The 20,751-nt window shown below is 41.9% G+C and overlaps 1 protein-coding gene across 7 annotated transcripts in view; it reads right to left on the reverse strand.

The window, feature by feature from the left end:
• The window catches only part of JARID2 (jumonji and AT-rich interaction domain containing 2), a 280,808-nt gene that overhangs the window by 99,952 nt on the left and 160,105 nt on the right, over positions 1 to 20,751 (reverse strand). For 4 of the 7 annotated variants that reach the window (XM_078000932.1, XM_015135588.3, XM_078000933.1 and 1 more), the window contains one exon: positions 14,367 to 14,508. The exons of the other annotated variants lie outside the window; for them this stretch is intronic. In XM_078000932.1, the coding sequence (XP_077857058.1) occupies positions 14,367 to 14,508 (142 nt within the window). The remainder of the gene's footprint in view (positions 1 to 14,366; positions 14,509 to 20,751) is intronic. 7 annotated transcript variants of the gene reach the window in all.

A 20,751-nucleotide genomic window follows, 5' to 3' on the forward strand; every position in this document is an offset into this window, starting at 1 on the left:
TATCCAAGGTGCAGCCTGCCCAACATCCACGTGTGTCCTTTTGAGTATCAACTAACCGTCTTGCCTCCAGCTCACCATCTTGGTAAAGAAAAGTTTATAATTTAATCCTGCCTTCTCTCTCAGCCAGCTTGCGAAGTCCATCAGTAAAGAGAATGCCCTGAAGCACACAAAGCCTTCTAGAAGCAGGCTGTTAAGACGCACAAAGAACCCTTCACCTGTCAAACCTCGGCCCCACTCAAGGACAATCAAGAGGCACAATCTCGAAAACTCTGGCCCTTCCTGAGTGGCAGGTCTCAAGCAGCCGCTGTCCCCTCCCATGGCAAACTGCCCAGCACTCAAGAAGCTCATCATGTTATTACTATAGCAGCACTGCACCCAGCTACCAGGTTCAGAGAAACAGGTATAGGCCTGTTTCCCTGAATTAGATTGGCTGAGAAACCCACAGCTGGCAGCTCACTTAGGAAGTCAAAAAGGACTGATTTACCCAGAAGAGCACAACAATACTAAAAGGGTCTCCTCCTCTTTTCACTCTTATTACATCTCCCAGAGATGGGAAAATGAAGTGCACACAAATGAAATTGCGGCAGCAATTTCCCTAAACATTTCCCTAGTCACTCTGCTTGTGTTCCACAAACTTCATACATCTTTCTTTTGCAGCACACTTCGCACTCTTAGTCCATTTGAGGCTTCTATTACAGAATACCTGACACGGAATAATGTATAAAGAACAGAAATTTATTTCTCACAATTTTAAAGGCTGATGGACAGGCATATGGTGATGGCCTTCATGCCATTTCCTAACACAGTAGAGTAGAAGGCAACACATGGCAAGAGAGGGACAAAAGGGGACCTATCTTGTCCTTCTATAAGGAATCCACTCCCATGATAAAGGTATGAGTTCACTCAAGAGGGTGGAGCCCTCATGACCCCAACACCTCTACTTGGGGAATAACTTTCTAACACATGAAATGTGGGAGGCACATTCATACCACAGTACACCACAACAAAAATTATTTACTTCTCTACTTTCCCTGGGATGCAGATTTCCTATGGCTCAAAACAGGCTTAAATCAATCATATGTAGCTGCATCTCAGCATCTGAGAAAACTATTAGCATGCATTTTCATTAACAAATTAGCACCCATGCATATGTGCTCCTTGGAGGTCACAATCCTCTGAAGGTTAAAATGGAATCACTTTGCCACACCCCAGAATTCTCAGGCCACTCCAAAAATTTTGAAGGTACAACTATATTATTCTCTCTTTGTCATCAGTACATTATGATGGCTCTTCACTGACTTATTTAAGGTGAGCAGACATCATTTACTGAGTCTGCATTACATACTGGGAGCCTTGTCTCCCAAACAAGTATAATCTTATGTGCCTCAATGTTCTCATCTATAAGATGGGGATGACAATAAAATAACCTATCTTAATGATTTTGCTATGAGAATAAAATGGGCTAACATATGTACGGAATGTAGAACAGTGGAAGTGGACAGCACATCATAAATGCTATGTAAGTGTTTGCTGTTCTTTGCTTTTTTTTTTTTGGCGACAGAGTTTTGCTCCTGTTGCCCAGGCTGGAGTGTAATGGCGCAATCTCAGCTCACTGCAACCTCTGCCTTCTGGGTTCAAGCGATTCTCCTGCCTCAGCCTCCTGAGTAGCTGGGATTACAAGCATGTGCCATCACACCAGGCTAATTCTGTATTTTTCTTAGTGGAGGCAGGGTTTCTCCACATTGGTCAGGCTGGTCTCGAACTCCCAACCTCAGCCTCCCAAAGTGCTGGGATTACAGGCGTAAGCCACCATGTCCAGCCAAGTGTTTGCTGTTATTAACATCAACAGAGTCACTCTGCAAAGTTGCTCTTCTTTCAGATAATTGACTCTCCCAGGGACAGAGTATTATTTAGATTCAAGCTCAGTCTATATGAATCTATAATCACAAATTATTCTCTTTTCTCCTGATTTCTAATTAAAAGGTTAATTATAAGACTGTGCTAGAAAAACATGCTTGACATTAAGCCACAGTATTTGGAGGATTGTGGAGACAGAACTACTCCTGGTGTAAATCAACTCTGAATCAAAACAAGCCAAGAAGGGCTTGAAGATCAAGAGACAGTCAAGGGCCAGGCACAGTGGTTCATGCCTGTAATTCCAGAAATTTGGGAGGCCAAGACAGGAGGATCACTTGAGGCCAGGAGTTTGAGACTAATTAATGTAGGCAACAATGCAAGACCCCATCTCTTAAAAAAAAAAAAAAGAGTCAGCCAGGGATGAATACATACAGGTCTATCCACATCTGTGTGCCTCCAAGAAAGAGTTCAGGAATGTGGGCTCAGATGTCTAAGCAGTAAAAGTAGTAAGTACTGGCCAAACAACGCAGACCAGCGAGGGGATGAAGCCTGACCGCTAGAGAAAGAGACCAGAGGTAACAAAAAGGCTCTCCGGGAGAGGAGTTGTCTTGAGATAACAAAAATGGAGCTACAGACCCAAGGAAGGGGAACCTGCAAAGGCACAGCAGCACCATTAAGGTCATCACAGTTGCAGGAACCCAAAACACTGGTCACCAGACACGTTTTCACACCTCTTCCTTATCATGGCCCCAAGGGAAACAGAGGCCAGCAAGGAGTGCAGATGAGAAGTGACAAGCTTCTCCAGCATCCTGCACACAGATATCCCACACCAAGGATAAAATATGTGCTCGGGCCAGGGTGGGGTCAAGCATACAAAGACACCTCTCAGACTTAATTATCCTGATCTAGGTAGTAACAATTTGAAAGGGAACCTGCAGTCCATCCTGCCACTTAAGCCACACAAATCTCCCCACACATGACCCATAAAAGTGAACTTAAAATACCAGCCTGTCTTTGTCCCATGACTCAGGAACAACTCGCCTCACAGTGTTACACCAACAAACCACATTCCCCATCCAAACTCTTCCTTCTGTGATGTTGAACTCTACCTCCTATTTTAATCTTTCTGAATTTAGTAGTTGCACAATTCTTTCCAAAAGCCAAAACCACCATCCTGTCCCCAACCCCAAAAAACGAGCTGGACCTCAGCTTTCTTTCCAATCACAGATGACTGGGATGCAGGACAGGCATAGTGGCTCACGTCTGTAATCCCAACAATGTGGGAGCCTGAGTCAGGCAGATCAACTGAGCCCAGGAGGTTGAAACCAGCGTGAGCAACATGGTGAAACCCGACTTCTACAAAAAATGCAGATAATTAGCTGGATGTGGTGGCACATGCCTGTAGTCTCACCTAGTCGGAGGCTGAGACGAGGATCACTTGCACCCAGGAGGCAGAGGTTACAGTGTGCTGAGATCATACCACTGCACTCCAGCCTGGGCAACAGAGCCAGACCCTGTCTCAAACAAATAAGGAAGGAAGGAAGGGAGGGAGGGAGGAAGGGAAGGAGGAAGGGAGGGAGGAGGGAAGGAAGGAAGGAAGGAAGGAAGGAAGGAAGGAAGGAAGGAAGGAAGGAAGGAAGGAAGGAAGGAAGGAAGGAAGGAAGGAAGGAGGGGAGGAGGGGAGGAAAGGAGGGGAGGAAGGAAGGAGGGGAGGAAAGGAGGGGAGGAAAGGAGGGGAGGAAAGGAGGGGAGGAAAGGAGGGGAGGAAAGGAGGGGAGGAAAGGAGGGGAGGAAAGGAGGGGAGGAAAGGAGGGGAGGAAAGGAGGGGAGGAAAGGAGGGGAGGAAAGGAGGAGGAAAGAAGGAAAGACAGACAGACAGAGCCGCATCTGTAAGCCTTGACAGCATAGTCAAGTAGGCTTAACCCATGAGAAACACAAGATGGACTCAACAAGAGGCGTCATTAATGAGAAAAAAGGAGCTGCTTCCTGTAAACTGGAACAATACAAAAGATTGTTTTATAATCCCAAAACAGTCATATAAGTAGTACTCTGCCAAGCAGTTAAAATTCCGAGAGAGGGAGGGGGAGAGGGGAAGCACACACAAAACCAGTCAGGTTTCGTGTTTATCTGACCAGCTTCCTCTATTCTGTAGACACCTATGGTGGGGCTCTATTCCATGATGCGGGAAGCAGAAGTGGGGAGACACAACCACTGTCTTGGGTATCCCAGAGCAGAGGTGAGAAACTGTGAGTTAAAGGAGGTCTGAACGAAGAAGGGTTTTTGCCACAGGGAAAGAACCTGACCATGAATGTCGATGAGCAGCATGGGCAGCCTCCAGGAAACTGAGCATGCGTGAACAGCCCAGTGAGAACTGCTGGCACACTCAAAAAACGCTTCCTTAGCTCTGTGCTATCCAACCTCAGACACCGAAACCCAGGAACTCAGGTTCACCTTGCTGACTTCAGATCAAGGTGAAGGTACAGTGCGTGAAATACAAACTTCCTCCCAAACTTGGAAGATTTCCACGGGAAAGGTGAATATCCACAAGCAGGCACTGTGATGTTAACCACCCCCCAAACCTACCAACTCCAGCTCACCACAGGAAAAGTAAAGAAAAAGAGTATTCATCCAGAAAGATAGAGAACCACCCACTAAAATCAACAAGTAATCATAGATCTACTTGGAGCAGCTACCTGAAACAACAGTCAGCTGAACTGGGCCCTCCCGGCTCTCACATTCTGGACGAGCCTCTCTCTGGGGTCCTTACACAAAAGGACGTCTAACATTGGAAGACCCAAGAAAGGATTTCAGGAGCTATAGGTTCTGCTCAAGATAAAGCTAAAATTTTCCCCCTTTGTATCCATGGCTCAGTTTCCAATGAAGAAAGGCATTTCATGTACTTCAGAAAAGAAGGAATATATCCCTTGGCAGAAAAAAGATTTACTAGAAGAGGTGAGCTGAAGAGTAACACTAGGCACAACAGCGAGACATGACCCTCAGCGCAGCTGTGGACCAGGCCAGCCCCCAGCCCAAACTGCACCCCCACCCCCAGTACAGTTCACCAAGCCAACTGCTGTCCAGATGACACACCTGAAAATTCAAACCCACATTTGCTACAACTTACGGAAGGTGATATGGTGCGGTGGGAAAGTCCAGGCATTATAGATACGAAAGCTGAGATCCAAATCCTATTAACTCAGCTGCCAAGTGAGGATGGTAAAACCTTTAAAAAACAGGTATTTCAAAAGAATTAAGGTAAAAATGTTTAGCACAATATTACCTAGGCTAAGGTCAGTTCTTCCTAATGGAAGAGACCAATTCCATAGCTTCAACGAAGGACTTCTAATAGTCACAGGCTTTATTATGGAATGGAGTTTACTATTTTTATGATAGGCTGAATGCTTATGTTTACTAATTTTGAAATTTTTTTCTTGGAGTCCGGGCTTACTTACACTGTTCACCTTTTTCTTTTTTAAAGACTAACAAAACTAAATGAAAAGCTATGACTGTGGCTAGTTCCATTTCCTGATGGTATGTGTCTGTCTCTCACTCTCATTCAACATTCAAAGAACAGAAAGAACTTCCGCTTTTAGCGAAGCTAGACAGGATTTATACCTCTTGCCTGCCTGAAAGAGCTAAAAATCCACACAAAACAATGGCCACCATATAGCAACATACTGTGATGCCCGACAGACGGAAAACAAATGATCCCCCCAGCTCAGTGGCCTGAGAGAATGTCCAGGCTGCAGTGGTTACAGAAAGGGCAAGCAGAGCTGGGGTTGAGAAACACAAGGGGAGGCCAAGGTGACAGAATGTGTAAGGCAGAGCACAGCAGAGGCCAAAGCCACACAGACAACTGTGGAATCTGCCAAGGGCACTCCTCACGTCTTCCGCTGAGTACTAAGAAGCACACTTGTGTTAGGAAGCTACCCAAGAGAAAGTATTTCCAGAAAGGATTAGCGGGAACAGTATCCAAATTGTAAAAGCACCAGGAATAGTGCCCATTCTTACTAGGCTACATGCTAAACATAATCCATAGGACATCAAGTAAAATACTCATAAGCGTTTTTGCTTAACATTGCCTCACAGTAAACACTGCTTTGGCCCTACCTAACAAAGCTTGAAACCAAGATCCAAACAGATCAGACTGTTCCCTAATAATCAGATCTCAGAACAACGCTCAAGAATATGTAAAGAAATACGAACATTTCCCACAGCAAACAGAGAAAAATTTACAATGCCTGTCAACTAATAAAAAGCTACCAGACATGCAAAGGTGGAGGGAAATATGACTGATGAGGAGGAAGATTTAATCAATCAAAACTGTTTTGTAAATACTGGAAGACAAAAATAGCACAGATACTCAAATATCTCTTATAACAGTACTCCACATGTTCAAGAAACACCAAAGAATAAGCATATTACTAGAGACACTGAAGATTATGAAAAGACCAAAATCTTTTTTTTTTTTTTTTTTTTGAGATGGAGTCTTGCTTTGTTACCCAGGCTGGATTGCAGTGGTGCGATCTTGGCTCACTGCAACCTCCGCCTCCCAGGTTCAAGCGATTCTCCTGCCTCAGCCTTCTGAGTAGCTGGGATTACAAACATGCATCACCACGCCCAGCTAATTTTTGTATTTTTAGTAGAAACGCGTTTCACCATGTGGGCCACGAAGGTCTTCAACTCCTGTCCTGGTGATCCACCCACCTCGGCCTCCCAAAGTGCTAGGATTACAGGAGTTAGCCACCGTGCCTGGCTGTAACTTCTAAAATATAATAACAATGTCTAAGGTGAAAGATATATTCAACAGGCTTAACAGCAGATCTAGTGTATAAACTATCTAAAATGCAACATACAGATCAAAAAAGGAACAAAACACATGAGCTATGGGACAACTTCGGAGTGATATATATGCAAATGAAGTCCCCAACGGGGAGACTAATGCACACAAAAATATCTGAAATAATGGCTCCAATTTTTCCATAGTAAAATGAAATCTACAAAACTAATACACTCAATGAATCTCAAGCTCTGGAAATAAAAACTCTGCCAAAACACAAGGAATTCAAAAGAAAATTGTGGTAAATGATTGCTCCTACAAAGCTATGAAAATGACAACAGGATTCTTATCAGAAATGATGCACATCGGGACAGTGAAGCAGTGTCACTGAAGTACTGATGGTGAATGACCATTAACTAAAATTTTATACCCAGCAAAAATATCTATAAGAAATGAAGGTGTATTTTGTATAACTGCATGTAATTCTACAATTATCATAAAAGCATGTTTTTAATGTGGGTGAAATAAGATCTTCCCAGACATACAAAAGCTGAATGATCAACAGCAGACCTAATGTTAGAAATGTTAAAATCCTTCAAGCAAAAGCAAATGAAAATGATACTAGAAGCAAACATGGCAACTAGGTAGATAACTTGAAACAGCAGATAGGCGAGATTCACCCATATTTACTTTATATTTACATCCACATCTTTTGTGTTCAAAATTGCCACATCATAATCTATTACTCAATTTTCTTTACTTTCTGCAGTAGAGAGTACATTTCACCCATGATAACTCTAAAGCTGAAAATTAAAATAGTATTTCTCTCTTATTTATAAAATATATCTCAAGGTTGTAACAACAAAATAAACTCCAAATAATCTGGTCAGTGGAAGCTTCTAAACATAAATCAAGGGTTAAGAGAAATGTTAAGCCTTTTGCTGATTGTTTTTGCTTTCACTTTTTTGCATTTAATAGTAAATTATACTACTAACTTATTTTTGATACAGGAATGAGTAAAAACTAAGCACTTATTTAATATAATTCTAATTCTTAAGGATGCTCACTTTGAATAACACCAATTCATGCATGCTATCAAGCAAGACATACATCTGGGCTTATCTTCCTTTCAAACCTGAAGTAAAAAAAGTATTTTATACCATCAAAGTATCTCAGACCAAAAACAATAAAGAACACAGTAGTGCAGGCAATGTAGCTGTGAATATCATACCTGTTAAAAGCCTGAGAGAATTCTCACCACTTTCAACATGTATTTATATCCAGAGGCATGTCATATCTCAGAGTACACTGAGTTATGAAATCCAAACACTTCCAAAAATTCTTTACATTCAAAATTCAATCTAATAGGACAAACGGTATTTAAACTAAGTCCTGCAGGATCGAAAGCCTAACTAAAATACAGCAGCTCCTTGTTTAACAAAAAAAGTTACATCCCTGCAGAGACTGAGTCTGTACTTCTGTACTAGTTAAATAGAAACTCGCAGAGTTTTTAAAGTGTGTTAGTATACAAAAAGCACTATACTCTTCTAAAGAATATAGTTGACCGGGCGCAGTGGCTCATGTCTGTAATCCCAGCACTTTGAGAGGGCAAGGCGGGCAATCATGAGGTTAGGAGATAGAGACCATCCTGGCCAACATGGTGAAACCCCGTCTCTACTAAAAATACAAAAATTAGCTGGGTGTGATGGCATGCACCTGTAGTCCCAGCTACTCAGGAGGCTGAGGCAGGACAATCACTTGAACCCAGGAGGGCGGAGGGTGCAGTGAGACGAGATCATGCCACTGCACTCCAGTCTGGCGACAGAGCGAGACTCTTTCAAAAAAAAAAAAAAAAGAATGTAGTTAACAAGGGATCTCAACACTAAACACTAGGGGGTCTCTCCCTAAGGTGAAGCTATGACTAATGTATGAACAGCCACAAGGGTATCTGCTCACCCCACCACTCTTGCCTGCTCCATTCAGGCAAACATCAGGTAGCACCAAGCTCAGCAGGGGAAATTTACACCACACACCACAGGGTCCTTCCAGTGACTCAGTAACTTCAAAAGAGGGAGTACCCATACATTTCCATCTGCCTACAGATGGCTGTGGTAGGGCTGACAGAGAGGAAAGATATAAATCATCATTTGTGTATTTCAAAAACCCTCTGAAACACGTCAGAGAAGTCTCGAAAGGATGTGCATACTCACATGTAGCAATTCATGGGTCACACATACTGACAATGGCCACTAACATCTAACACACAGAGTACTGTTTGTACATCAGAATTATTATTTATTTATTTATTTATTTATTTATTCGCTTATTTAATCTTTTTCGAGACAGAGTCTGGCTCTGTCCCCCTGGATGGAGTGTGATGGCGTGATCACAGCTAAGTGCAACCTCCGTCTCCCAGACTCAAACGATCCTGTCATCTCACCCTCCTATAGCTGGGACTACAGGCTCATGCCAACAGGCCCAGCTAATTTTTTTTTTTTTTTTTTTAAGAAATGGAGTTTCACCATATCGCCCACACACGTCTCTCCAACTCCTGGACTCAAGCGACCGGCCCACCTCAGCCTCCCGAAGTGCTGGGGTTATAGGTGTGAGCCACTGCACCTGACCAATACACCAAAATTCTCTTCAAGAATTAATTTCTTCAGGTCACAAAACACCATCAGGCAGTTACTACTGTGATTCAAATATTTCAGATGAGAGAACTAAGGCCCAGACATATTATATTATATAATCTGTATTATGTAAGACCTGTTGATTTACACAACAAGTAAACGTTCAAGATACACTGATAAGTCACACAGCCCGGCCTCAGTCTATATACTCTTTATGCTGCACCATAGTCTCCATAAGACCCACTTAAGAATCACCATTCTCTTGAAATTTTTCTACCCTCTTCCCCCCACTCACGCACAGATAAAATACAAACAGTTAATCTTGCTCTCTATTTTAGTGGCCAACTCAGATGACCTCTTTTTTGAATCATATATTTCAGATCTCGTATTTACTTACATCTAAAAAATGCCATCACCAAATTCATTGCACTTTATCTTTTCATTCCTCAAACAAATCATCCTCATCTCCATAACCATCCTTCCAAAGAGTTTCTGACCACTAGTCCACACCCGAACGACCAAACTCCGTCCATTCCGGTTTCTACACATACTGAGAGACTGATGCGGCAAACACACACTTTACAAGAAGAACTGAGTGGAACAAAAGGGCAACATGAGAGAGATAGGCAGGGCCGCCTTCACATTCAGAACAGGATGAAAGTCTCTGTAATGGTTCCATTCTAAACAATATAAATTATAAACTATGTAAATATAGCATTAAAAAAACAACCTCACCTACCACAATGATCAAAAGAAAAAGAAAAACAACATCCAGAACTAAAAACAAGACTCAGCCTTCAGGGTCCAACCAGCACAGAATCTCTCCGGTCATCTTTTCTTGGGCTGCCCTTTCCACAAACACAGCAGAGAGATTCTGAAGCGGGCTGGCTTTTCCTTTTGTCAACAAGCACCTCAGATGACCTTTCGATGGCTAGGTAAAAATATACCAGTTTTGGTTTTGAGTTTTTTGTTGTTGTTGTTGTTATAGTTGCCTCTATAAAGAAAAACTCTGAGGAAGAGAATCAGAAACGAGAAAACTCCAAAACCCTAAAGAACTCTGGACTCCACTGGTTTCTATCACTAAGAAGATAGATCCCCAGTGTCAAGTAAAGGCACTGGCAGTAAATACAGCAATATCTGACTCGGGGGGTTTTCTGCAGAAAAATAACACTTAGTAAATACACGGATGTTTTAACTGAAGAATTAAAACAAGTTATTAGCATCATCAGAAAAATGTAATTGCTTCAAGGTACAGGTTGGAAAAGCAGACTGGAAAAGGTTGGAACTGAGGCTAGCATCAGTCTTCACCATAGATTTTTATTTTCCGTAAGAAGGAAGTCAAGCACATAAAATCCCTCTCAGTCTTCTCCCCTTTCCCCATCACCCTACTGTAGACAAAAGGCATATATTTTGCTGATGATTCTAAAATCATGCACAAAAAAAGGATGTGTAGAGTAGGAGTAATTAAATGTACAAGAATAGCTAACTAGCAATTCGTATCATTCTAAAAAATAAAAGAGAAAATGCTCTTTCCAAAGCACGTCCATAAATTATGACCCTGTCGTATGATTTGAATGTGGCCCCCCAAAGCTCAAATGTTGGAAACTTAATCTCCAATTCAACAGTGCTAAGAGGGTGAGATCTTAAGAAGTGATTACATCATGAGGGATCTGCCCTCGTGAATGGAATAATGTCACTATCTAGGGAGTGGGTTTGTTATAAATGCAAGCTTAGACAGGCGTGGAGGCATGTGACTGACTGCAGTCCCAGCTACTCAGGAGTCTGGGGCACAAGGATCCCTTCAGCCCAGACATTAGAGAACACAGTAAGTTATGACCACACCACTACATTCCAGCCTGGGTAACAGAGCCAGACCCCATCTCTTTAAAAACTAAACTTTAAAAAAAAAAAAAAAAAAAACACACAAACCAAGCTTAGCACTTTCTTCTGCTCTCTTGCCAAGTTATAATGCAGCAAGAAGGCTCTCACCAGATGCAGTCCCTCAGTCTTTGAATACCAAGCCTCCAGAAACATAAGCCAATAAATTTCTGTATTTTTAAAGTTACCCAATCTCAGCTATTCTGTTATAGCAACACGAAACAAACTACAACAATATGAATTTTTAAGAATCAGTATTTTCTCTTACAAAGTCTAAAGGCCAAAAGAGAATGCAAATGGTCAATCTTAAAAGTTCTTCCCTGCTGGGCACAGTGGCTCACACCTGTAATCCCAACACTTTGGGAGGCCGAGGTGGGTGGGTCACCTGAAGTAAGGAGTTTGAGACCAGCCTGATCAACATGGAGAAACCCTGCATCTACTAAAACTACAAAATTAGCCAGGCATGGTGGCACATGCCTGCAATCCCAGCTACTCGAAGGCTGAAGCAGGAGAATCCCTTGAACCCGGGAGGTGGAGTTTGTGGTGAGATCGCGCCACTGCACTCCAGCCTGGTCAACAAGAGTGAGGGGGAAAAAAAAAAAACTCTTCCCATGTATAATGTTTAGGAAATTTTAAACTCACAAGTAAAAATTAGCATCTGTTCAACAATCCACTAATGCTATTTTAAAATAGCCATTATAGGTAGTTACTTTAGACTCAAGTTCTCATCTTCAGAGTCAGCACATTCCATTACCCTATTAGAAAAGTCATTCTGTATGTGAGTTGAAGACAGGTTATGTATTACAGTTTCAACAGTTTCAACCCAAGCTCTGGAAATTCAGGTCCCAAGTCATTTACTCTGCTTTTGAAGGCAGGGTTCATCCCAATCCACTAAATACTGAAAGATCAAAACAAAGGAGTGCTTTAAGGCCTTAAGTTTTAAGTTACCATTTTATGCTTGCTACATACCCTGCAACACCACAAGAAATGCATGCCCTGCCCGGGTGTGATGGCTCACGCTTATAATCCCAGCACTTTCGGAGGTGAGTGGATCACTTGAGGCCGGGAGTTCAAGGCCAGCCTGGCCAACATGGCAAAACCCCATCTCTACTAAAAATACAAAAATTAGCCAGGTACGGTGGTGTGTGCCTGTAATTCCAGCTACTCAGGAGGCTGAGGCATGAGAATCGCTTGAATCCAAGAGGCAAAGATTGCAGTGAGCTGAGATCGCACCACTGCACTCCAGCCTGGGTGACAGAGCAAGACTCTTATCTCCCTCAACCCCCACAAAAAATAAATGTATACCCTAATGACACTACATATTTGAAGGCTACAAAATCTTTCTCCTATAATCAAGAGTGCCCCAGACCATCCTCAAAATCTACTCAAGCCTATCAAACCTTAATCCACATAAAACCTTCATGAGACCAAAACCAAGTTAGCAGGTTGCAATGAATCCTTAATTCAGTAAGATAATTGACACAAGAATAATTAAAAAGGATTTGCCAGGGCTAAGTTTTCCTTCAGCCAACTCTGAAAAGAGTTTCTCTTTTCTACTACCCTAAAAAATTCCAGTTAAATGACTGCTTTGCACTCAGGTGCCACATGACACTGTGGTCTGATACAAAGAGAAAGCTAGCAGCACTATCTTCTGAGAGAATCACAATGAGTTAGGGACAGAGTCCCTCCTTAAGAATGAAGCCTACAACACACATCACTGCACCTGGATGCTGACCAGCTCTCAGACAGAAGTGAGGGTGATGGCCAGCCACAGAGCTAAAGGGTAGGTGCCCAGACTCAGAGAATTCTGCTCCTCAAATGGAGATGAAAGTTGATGCCAGATGCATGCCAGATGCCCAAGTTGGAGGCATGGATAATATTATCACACATTCCAATATATTTACTGACACAATTTTTTACACATCCTTAAAATCACTCTCTTGTGATAATTCATGTTTTAAACTGGAATGGGGAATGTTTGTTATGGAATATCTGTAATATAACAGGTTCATCACTGAGACACTCTTTTTAAAGGAGTGACATACAAAGCTCAGCACACGGGAAGATCCTAACTATACTAATAACGAATCTTATGACATCTTCTAAGACAAAGTGCTGAGGATGAAGAGAAAATGAGAGAAGCATACAGATTCAATGTAGTTAAAAGGCTATTTAAAAGACGACACCTCGTGATGGAGAAAATAAAGACTTTGAGCTATGCATCTCAAATTTCAGACCTGAAAACAGGAATTTTAAATATCTACACATGGCTAATCTTGTCCTTTTCTCTTAATTTTTCACTCTACTCTGTTCTTCTTTAGATAGACACACGTAGATTGTTTCTGAAAAGTAAATTCTCCAGAATGAGTAGACAGAGACGGGCAGACAAGGGTTTTTTTTTTTTTTCCTTTTCCTTCAATCTCTGAAACTAACAAATTCTAAGAAAAAGTCATGAAGCTAGTCATCCAGGTAAACATAAAGAGAACAAAGGGAAATATAAATTCTAAGAGGGGAAAAAAAGGAAATAACAGGTATGAAGTACGGTAGATACTAGGCAAAGGGTTTCAAAAACACCCAAGTAAAAGCATTATAAAATGTCACTGCCACTGTTTGACCATGAAACCACAAACTCTTATCAAACTACTAAAGCCAACTTCCTTACCAAACTATCTTAAGCTTATTTAGGAAAGCCACATAAAAATAACTGCTGTTCTAAGTTTTAAGCACCAATTCCACAGCTACTAACTTGGAACTTGGTTAAACAGCAAGGGATTAAAAATACACAGTGTAATTTCAGCTTTCCTGACAAGGAAAAAATGTCTCAGAAACACCACATTTACTTCTTCAAATTTTTAGAAAGATCTCTTTTCAGAAGTGGCAAAACATCACCTAATATATATATTCCTCAAGATGACGGCTGCTAAGAATCAATTAAAATGAACAGTTAAGACAAGCATTACAAGCTGGCAACTCTTTGCCTAACTGTGCCAGCAAGAACACGTGTTGTTCAGTCCAGAGTACTTTTTTTTCCCATTTTTAATTATAATTATTAGACAACACTTAGAAAGCAGGACATTTGTTACGAAACCTCGTAATTCTAGCTCCTCTATGAAAATCAAAAGATTGGGTGAGTGCGCTCACATTATCATGTGGCGAGAACTGGCACCTGAGTTTGCAGTCCCTGGTTAAAGGTACCAATATTTGCAGCCTTGGGTACTAACCTTTTCCTCGACGGCCCTTCTTCAAAATCTGAAGAACTAACATCGTTGCTAGTGGAGGACACTTGGGATGCATCGTCCTTTTCATTCTCTGACTGTTCTGATGCTGGTCCTAATCCCTTAGACTGGTCATTACCAAGGAGCCCTACAGGTGAGAAAAGGGGACAAACACTTAAATACATCACATCAGGAGGCAGCACTTTACCACAGTCAACCCTACACAACGCTGGTGAAGACAGACAAGAATGTGGACACAAGAGAACTGAAAAGCACACATCTCTTTTGAATGGGTGGAGAAAAGCAAAACCTCATTCTATGTGACACCTTTAAAGAGAGTGAAATGCCTAAGAGGGAAACAATTTCAGCAGTAAGAAATCCGACCAGAAATTTGGAGTTGTAATGCTATGCTTGAGGATTCGTTTTTAAAGAGTACATAAACATCTTTTGCGGCTAAAGGGTTGAAAGGAAGAAAGGAGTATCTGTTATCAAACTAGTCACTGTTGAAATGGTCAATATTGACTCTACAGATACTGAAATCCTTTCTGGAATTGCCTGCAGGAACCAGTACCTGCCACACAAGAAAAGGCAGCCTTATCTTTGCAGCCACATCTCAGATATTAACTAGAAATCCTACTGCACTTGTTTTCCTTCATAGCCATCTATAAGATTAGATTGTAACCAGATTTGCCTTTGATCATCTCAAAGGATAAGGATTCTCTATGATAGCAGATGCTAAGCAGGGGAGTCTTGGTGCCCATGAATGTGCTTTTAGTAACCAAAATGTGGAAAGAAGCTGCGGGCCCTCGGGGGACTAAAAAGCAGCTATGTAGTAACTGATATGGAAGTATTTTAACCAGCACTAAGGTCACACTATAGGGAAACGGGAGAATAAAATAGCCTCAGAGTCCCTTACATCAATGTAGGTTCTGCCAACAAGAAGCTTCCACTGATACTCATGTCCACAGCGACTAGACCCGCTGTCCACTGTCTAGCCACCACCCTCGAAGGCAACCAGAGCTGGGCAGTAACAGCACTGCTAGCACAGCATCTGCAGTTTTGTGAGGATTGATCTAGAAGCCAAAAATACAGAGTGGCCCCTTGATTTTTGCTCTAGTCCTTCCACCAATTTTATGCACACTTCATTCCTCTGTATTAAGTCTTTGTGACTGAAGTATCTCAGAAAGTGACTTCTGTTAATTGTACTAAACACTATATAGAACACAGTGTTCTATGTATTTGATTAAAAAAATATATAAACACTGTGAATGAACATAGTACACATCAACAAAGCCCTGGGACCTAGCTTGTTTCTGCTTGCATTTCCCCAGTTATCTATTTTTACATCATTTCAGAGTATGAGTGATAACATAAGGTTGAAAATAAAACACATGGTTATTTACTTCAACTAATGAGGCTTTAAGAGTTGTGACTACAATACAGAAATAGAAATGTATAAAAACCCCCAAAGAAAATGCTGGGAGTTTGCACTGTGAGGGCAAAAGGAGACAACTGTATAGAAATCTAAGAATCCAAGGATAAAAGCGTGGCCAGTGTTTCAGAGACTGAAGCCATGTTCTCCATTACAGTAGGCACTAGCCATGTGCAGCTACTGAGCACCTGAAATATGCCTAGTGTGGAAGAGGAAATACATTTTAATTTTACTTAATTGTAATTTAATATCAGAACGTAACATGTCATTGATAATGTTATATGAATTGTGGAAATATTTTGGATTAGATTAAATCAAATATATTAACATTGATTTCACGTACTTTTGAGTGTGACTACAGAAACTAAAATTACATATGTAGTGTAAATCGTATCTTTACTGATGGGCACTAAGTTAGAACACATTACAAGTATCACTGTGCGAGGGGGGATCCCCTCCCCCACCCAATTAGGATACAGGCGACATTTAACCAAGATTAGAGTTGGCCAAGGAAGATATTTATCTTATCTGTAAAAAGAGAAGATGGATAAATTATCACAGAGAAAACGGATAGAAAACTGAAAATAAAAATGCTGGTTAAAGACCCAGATGTAAAATTTAGAAGGAAAAAAAGAGGATGGATATCATACATATGTATCGTCTTAGTTGAGTTCAAATTTTTCTTTTTGCTTTTAAGACAGGGTCTCACTCTGTTGCCCAGGCTGGAGGGCAGTGGCACAATCATAGCTTACTGCAGACTTGACATCCTGGGCTCAAGAAATCCTCCTGCCTCAGCTGAGACTGCAGACACATGTATAACATAATGGAGAATAAAGCACAGAAAGCAAAAAAGGGATCAATTCTGAATTTATCCATCCATTTGCTTAACAAATACCATATGCCAGGGCACTGGGGATACAGGTTAATCAAAATCTAAAATTAAGAGAGACAGACAAACATATGTATGTATCATATGTATCACTCAGTAGTAAGTGAAGAAAAGAAAGTGCTGGAGAGGAGAGTGAGCCAATGGAGCCAGCCGGCAAGCTTGCAATACCAAAACAAGAACAAGAAAGTTGGGATTTGCAGTAAGCCTGAAAACAGGTAGCGGTGATGGACGAAGAGGACAAGGAGGAAGAAGAGCTATACGGGTATCAAAAAGAAACTAAACAAGGACTAGGCGCAGCTCAGGAAGACTGGGAAAGGCTCCTATACCCTTTGGTACATACCAGCAGCTGAAGTCTTAGCTGAATAAGAGGTGAATGTATGAAAGAATGACTGAACAAATGATTTAGCAGTGGACTACTGTAAAAAAGTTAAGCTTTTTGTTGACAGCTTTGCTGTCAAAAGAATCTGGATGACTGTAAAGAGAAGTGCTTCTCAAACTTGAGCATGCATGTGAATCACCCCCCCAAGTGTCTCCTGTTCTAACACATTCCCAGGTGACACTGATGCTGCTTTGGCTGCTCTGGGTTGTTTTTTTTTTTTTTGGGGGGGGGGGGGGGGCAGTGGGGGCGGAGGGACAAGGTCTTGCTCTGTCACCTATGCTAGAGGGTAGTGACATGCTCACAACAGCCTCAGCCTCCTAGGCTCAAGCAGTCCTCCTATCTCAGCCTCCCGACTGGCTGGGACTACAAGTGTGCACCACCACGCCCCACTAATTTTCTTTCTTTCTTTCTTTCTTTCTTTTTAATACATGGGGTCTTGCTTTGTTGCCAAGGCTGGTCTCAAACTCCTGGGTTCAAGTAATCCTCTCCTGTTTCAACCTCCCAAAGTGTTAGAATTACAGGAGTGAAAACCACACATGGCCTCATGTACCTTTTACCAATAATTTTGCAGGAAAAAAAAAAAAAAGACGCTTGCCTGCAAAATGTCACAGAGTTACAAGAATCAGCTAACGTGGCAAACAGAGACTCAAAAAAGGAACAGGTTGGAAAAAATGTGCATGTCTAAGAAGCATAAATGTAAAGAGACGTATAATGCTCTCCCCAACTACCCTCTCACCCTGCAAATCAACTGCCTAAGTAAAAATTAGGGGTAATTTTACGAAGAGATTTTACACATGAAAAATACCTAGGAATATTAAACGATTTTATGTGCACAAAATGCAAAACAGATAAGGCTACTCTGATAAGGCATGACTGAGCAAAAAGAAATCAAAGTACTGACTCCATTGTTCCAGGCCCTCATCAAACTAAATCTTCAGAGAACTCCGAGTTTTCCACCATTCTGAGGATTGCAATGAGTATCTGAACTAGAGAAGACATGGGGTTTCCTGAATCACATTCTCGTTCCAGATTCATAAAATGGGGCCCATACATAAGGAACTGCCTTTATACAAACTAAAGGGCCATAGGTTTTTTTATTGTGTGTTCTGGTTTTGTTGTTGTTGTTTTCCCCTTGAGACAGAGTCTCACTCTGTCACAAGGCTGGAGTGCAGTGTCACAATCTTGGCTCACTACAACCTCCGCCTCCTGGGTTCAAGCGATACTCCTGCCTCAGCCTCTTGAGTAGCTGAGACTACAGGCGTTCGTTACCATGCTCAGCTAATTTTTGTATTTTTAGTAGAGACAGGGTTTCACCATGTCGGCCAGGATGGTCTTGATCTCTTGAACTTGTGATCCGCCTGCCTCAGCCTCCCAAAGTGCTAGGATTACATACATGAGCCACCATGCCTGGCCAGGACCATAGATTTTACTGGCCCTTATGAAGGCGTAAGACTGACTTTGTTCTGCACATGATCAACTTTTGCAATTTGAGTACTTCCATTCTGTATATAGCAGTCCAGAAAACATTTACATTTATTTATAGTCAGACAGCCTACATGGTTGAATAAACCTGGGCTTTTTCTTTATCTAACCCCACCCCCACCCCCCCACCAACCGCCCCAATCAATCTCCACTGTACTGGCTACAACATTTCATTTTGAATGTTCAAAGCCCAGTTATACAGCCTGCCCAATCCAGGAGGGCCAGGTCAGCAAGACGGAATACGATGCCACAGGGCAACAGAGTCATTATTACAACATTAGCCAAGCTAATGTGCTGCCTTTTCTTTCCCCTAACAAAGCCCTGCCACCAATTGTTAAAATTATTATTTTTAGTCAACGAGAAATAATGAAATGGCATCCCCTCCTTCACACACTCAAACCGTTTTTATTTTTCCAACCCCCTCCCCCACCCCGACCAATACAAACCTTTGTTGGGGAGAGGAGGTTAAACAGGGGAAATTGAATGAATGGCCCAAAGATTCAGTCTATCCCATTAGCATTTGTTCTCCTCTATTAATATTCAGTAGGTTGAACTTAAATTAAACCATGTCTATTGTCTTTCACAAAAGCAATAAATATGAGCTGAAAATTATAAATCATTGCAGTAAAGGCGGCTTGGTTACTGTGCCTGCAACCTCAGCTAGTCACCATCAGCTGACGGAAGAAGTGCGTCTGGGATCCAAGACCATTTAGCCACAAGGCAGTGTCCATTTGTGCAGCCGAGAACTCTAAAGAAATTGAACACAACAGAACCCTGCCATCAGCAGCTCTGCACACTCAGGAGCTTTTCACCCCATCTCCCAAATTAGCAAGAAATGAAAAGACCGCAAAAAACAATACAACAAAACAGGCTTCTTTCTGAGTCTGGAACAGCAGCATCAAAATGGAATAGGAATTCCTGTTGTTCTTGGAAACTGGAGATACTAGTGTATGGCCATCTCCCTCTTGCCTTATATGATGGGTGTTGGGAAAACTGAAACACAAATTAGGCCAAAGATTCCTTTAGCTGAAGGAACTTCGAAAGCAACCGAAGAGAACGACAGATTTTGGAACACAAATGTATGGACAGAAGACAATTCTTTTCTAATATCTGAAAAAAAAAGGGGGGGAGGGGCTAGAGCATGTAGCCTCTATCATTTTATGATGTTTTAGACACAAAGAAGTTTTACCGGTCCTCTCTCAATAGCTACACATACATGACAATAGAAAACCAAAGGAAAAGCCAATGGCTCTATTCCACAAAAGCAATGCCAAAAGAAGGGTTAAAAAGAAAGGAAAAACAAGGAGGGCTTTGAGGCTCTTCCAGGGCTTCTAAAACATCTGGAGCACACCAAAGTCATTAGCATATTAGGGTGAGTCAATGTATGTAGCTTTGTTGTAGAAAAGATGCACAAAAGGTAATTCTGTATCATAGAGCCAATGCCGTCTGTCACCCTGTCACTGTGAGACAAGGTTATCACATTACATATCAAACAGTCAAGCATCCAAAGAGCTTTCATTTTCAGCAGTAATTTGTGTGTGTGTGTGTGTGTGTGTGTGTGTGTGTGTGTATTTGCAGCGCTTTAAGTTGATAGAAAAATTATAAAAGCAGCCCCTATGGCTGAGGTAGGGCCCTCTCTGAGGTCATCAGAATGCATGGTTTGCTGCCATTGATAGTGAAAAATAAATGTTATGTTCACTCAGGTTTTGCAAAGAGAAAAAAAAATGAATTGCTTTTTAAGCAGGGTAGGGATTCCGATGCCAGGGCGGATTTGGCTTTGCGCCTGCTTGGCATGGTCAGTATGAACATGGAGTTTGCCCACCACTGTACACATGCAGGTCAGTATGTGAAGCTTCCAGTGGAGCACAGAGCTCCAGGGAGAGGGGCGAGAGGGCACAGGGTCTGCAGAGCACAGCCCAGGCTTGTCCACTGACATGCTCACCAGATCAACACACTGGTGTGGCTGAGAACAAATGCCAGTCACGAGGCAGGATGTCGGTGGCACACTTGTGGTCAACGAGGCGCAAATGAAAGTGGTTTCATACCTCGGCTTATGGAAAATAATTATCCCTTTCCCTCATGAGACCAGCCCCTGAGCCGACTAGGGCTCCCCTTTGTCTACTATCAAATCAGCTATGGAGATTTCCCATTCCAGTCAAGAAAAGACAATCCAAAAACACCCCACCCATCACCCCTTAAAACAGTCCTA

Source organism: Macaca mulatta, chromosome 4 (genome assembly GCF_049350105.2).
Source record: "Macaca mulatta isolate MMU2019108-1 chromosome 4, T2T-MMU8v2.0, whole genome shotgun sequence".
Classification (NCBI taxonomy): Eukaryota; Metazoa; Chordata; class Mammalia; order Primates; family Cercopithecidae; genus Macaca; species Macaca mulatta.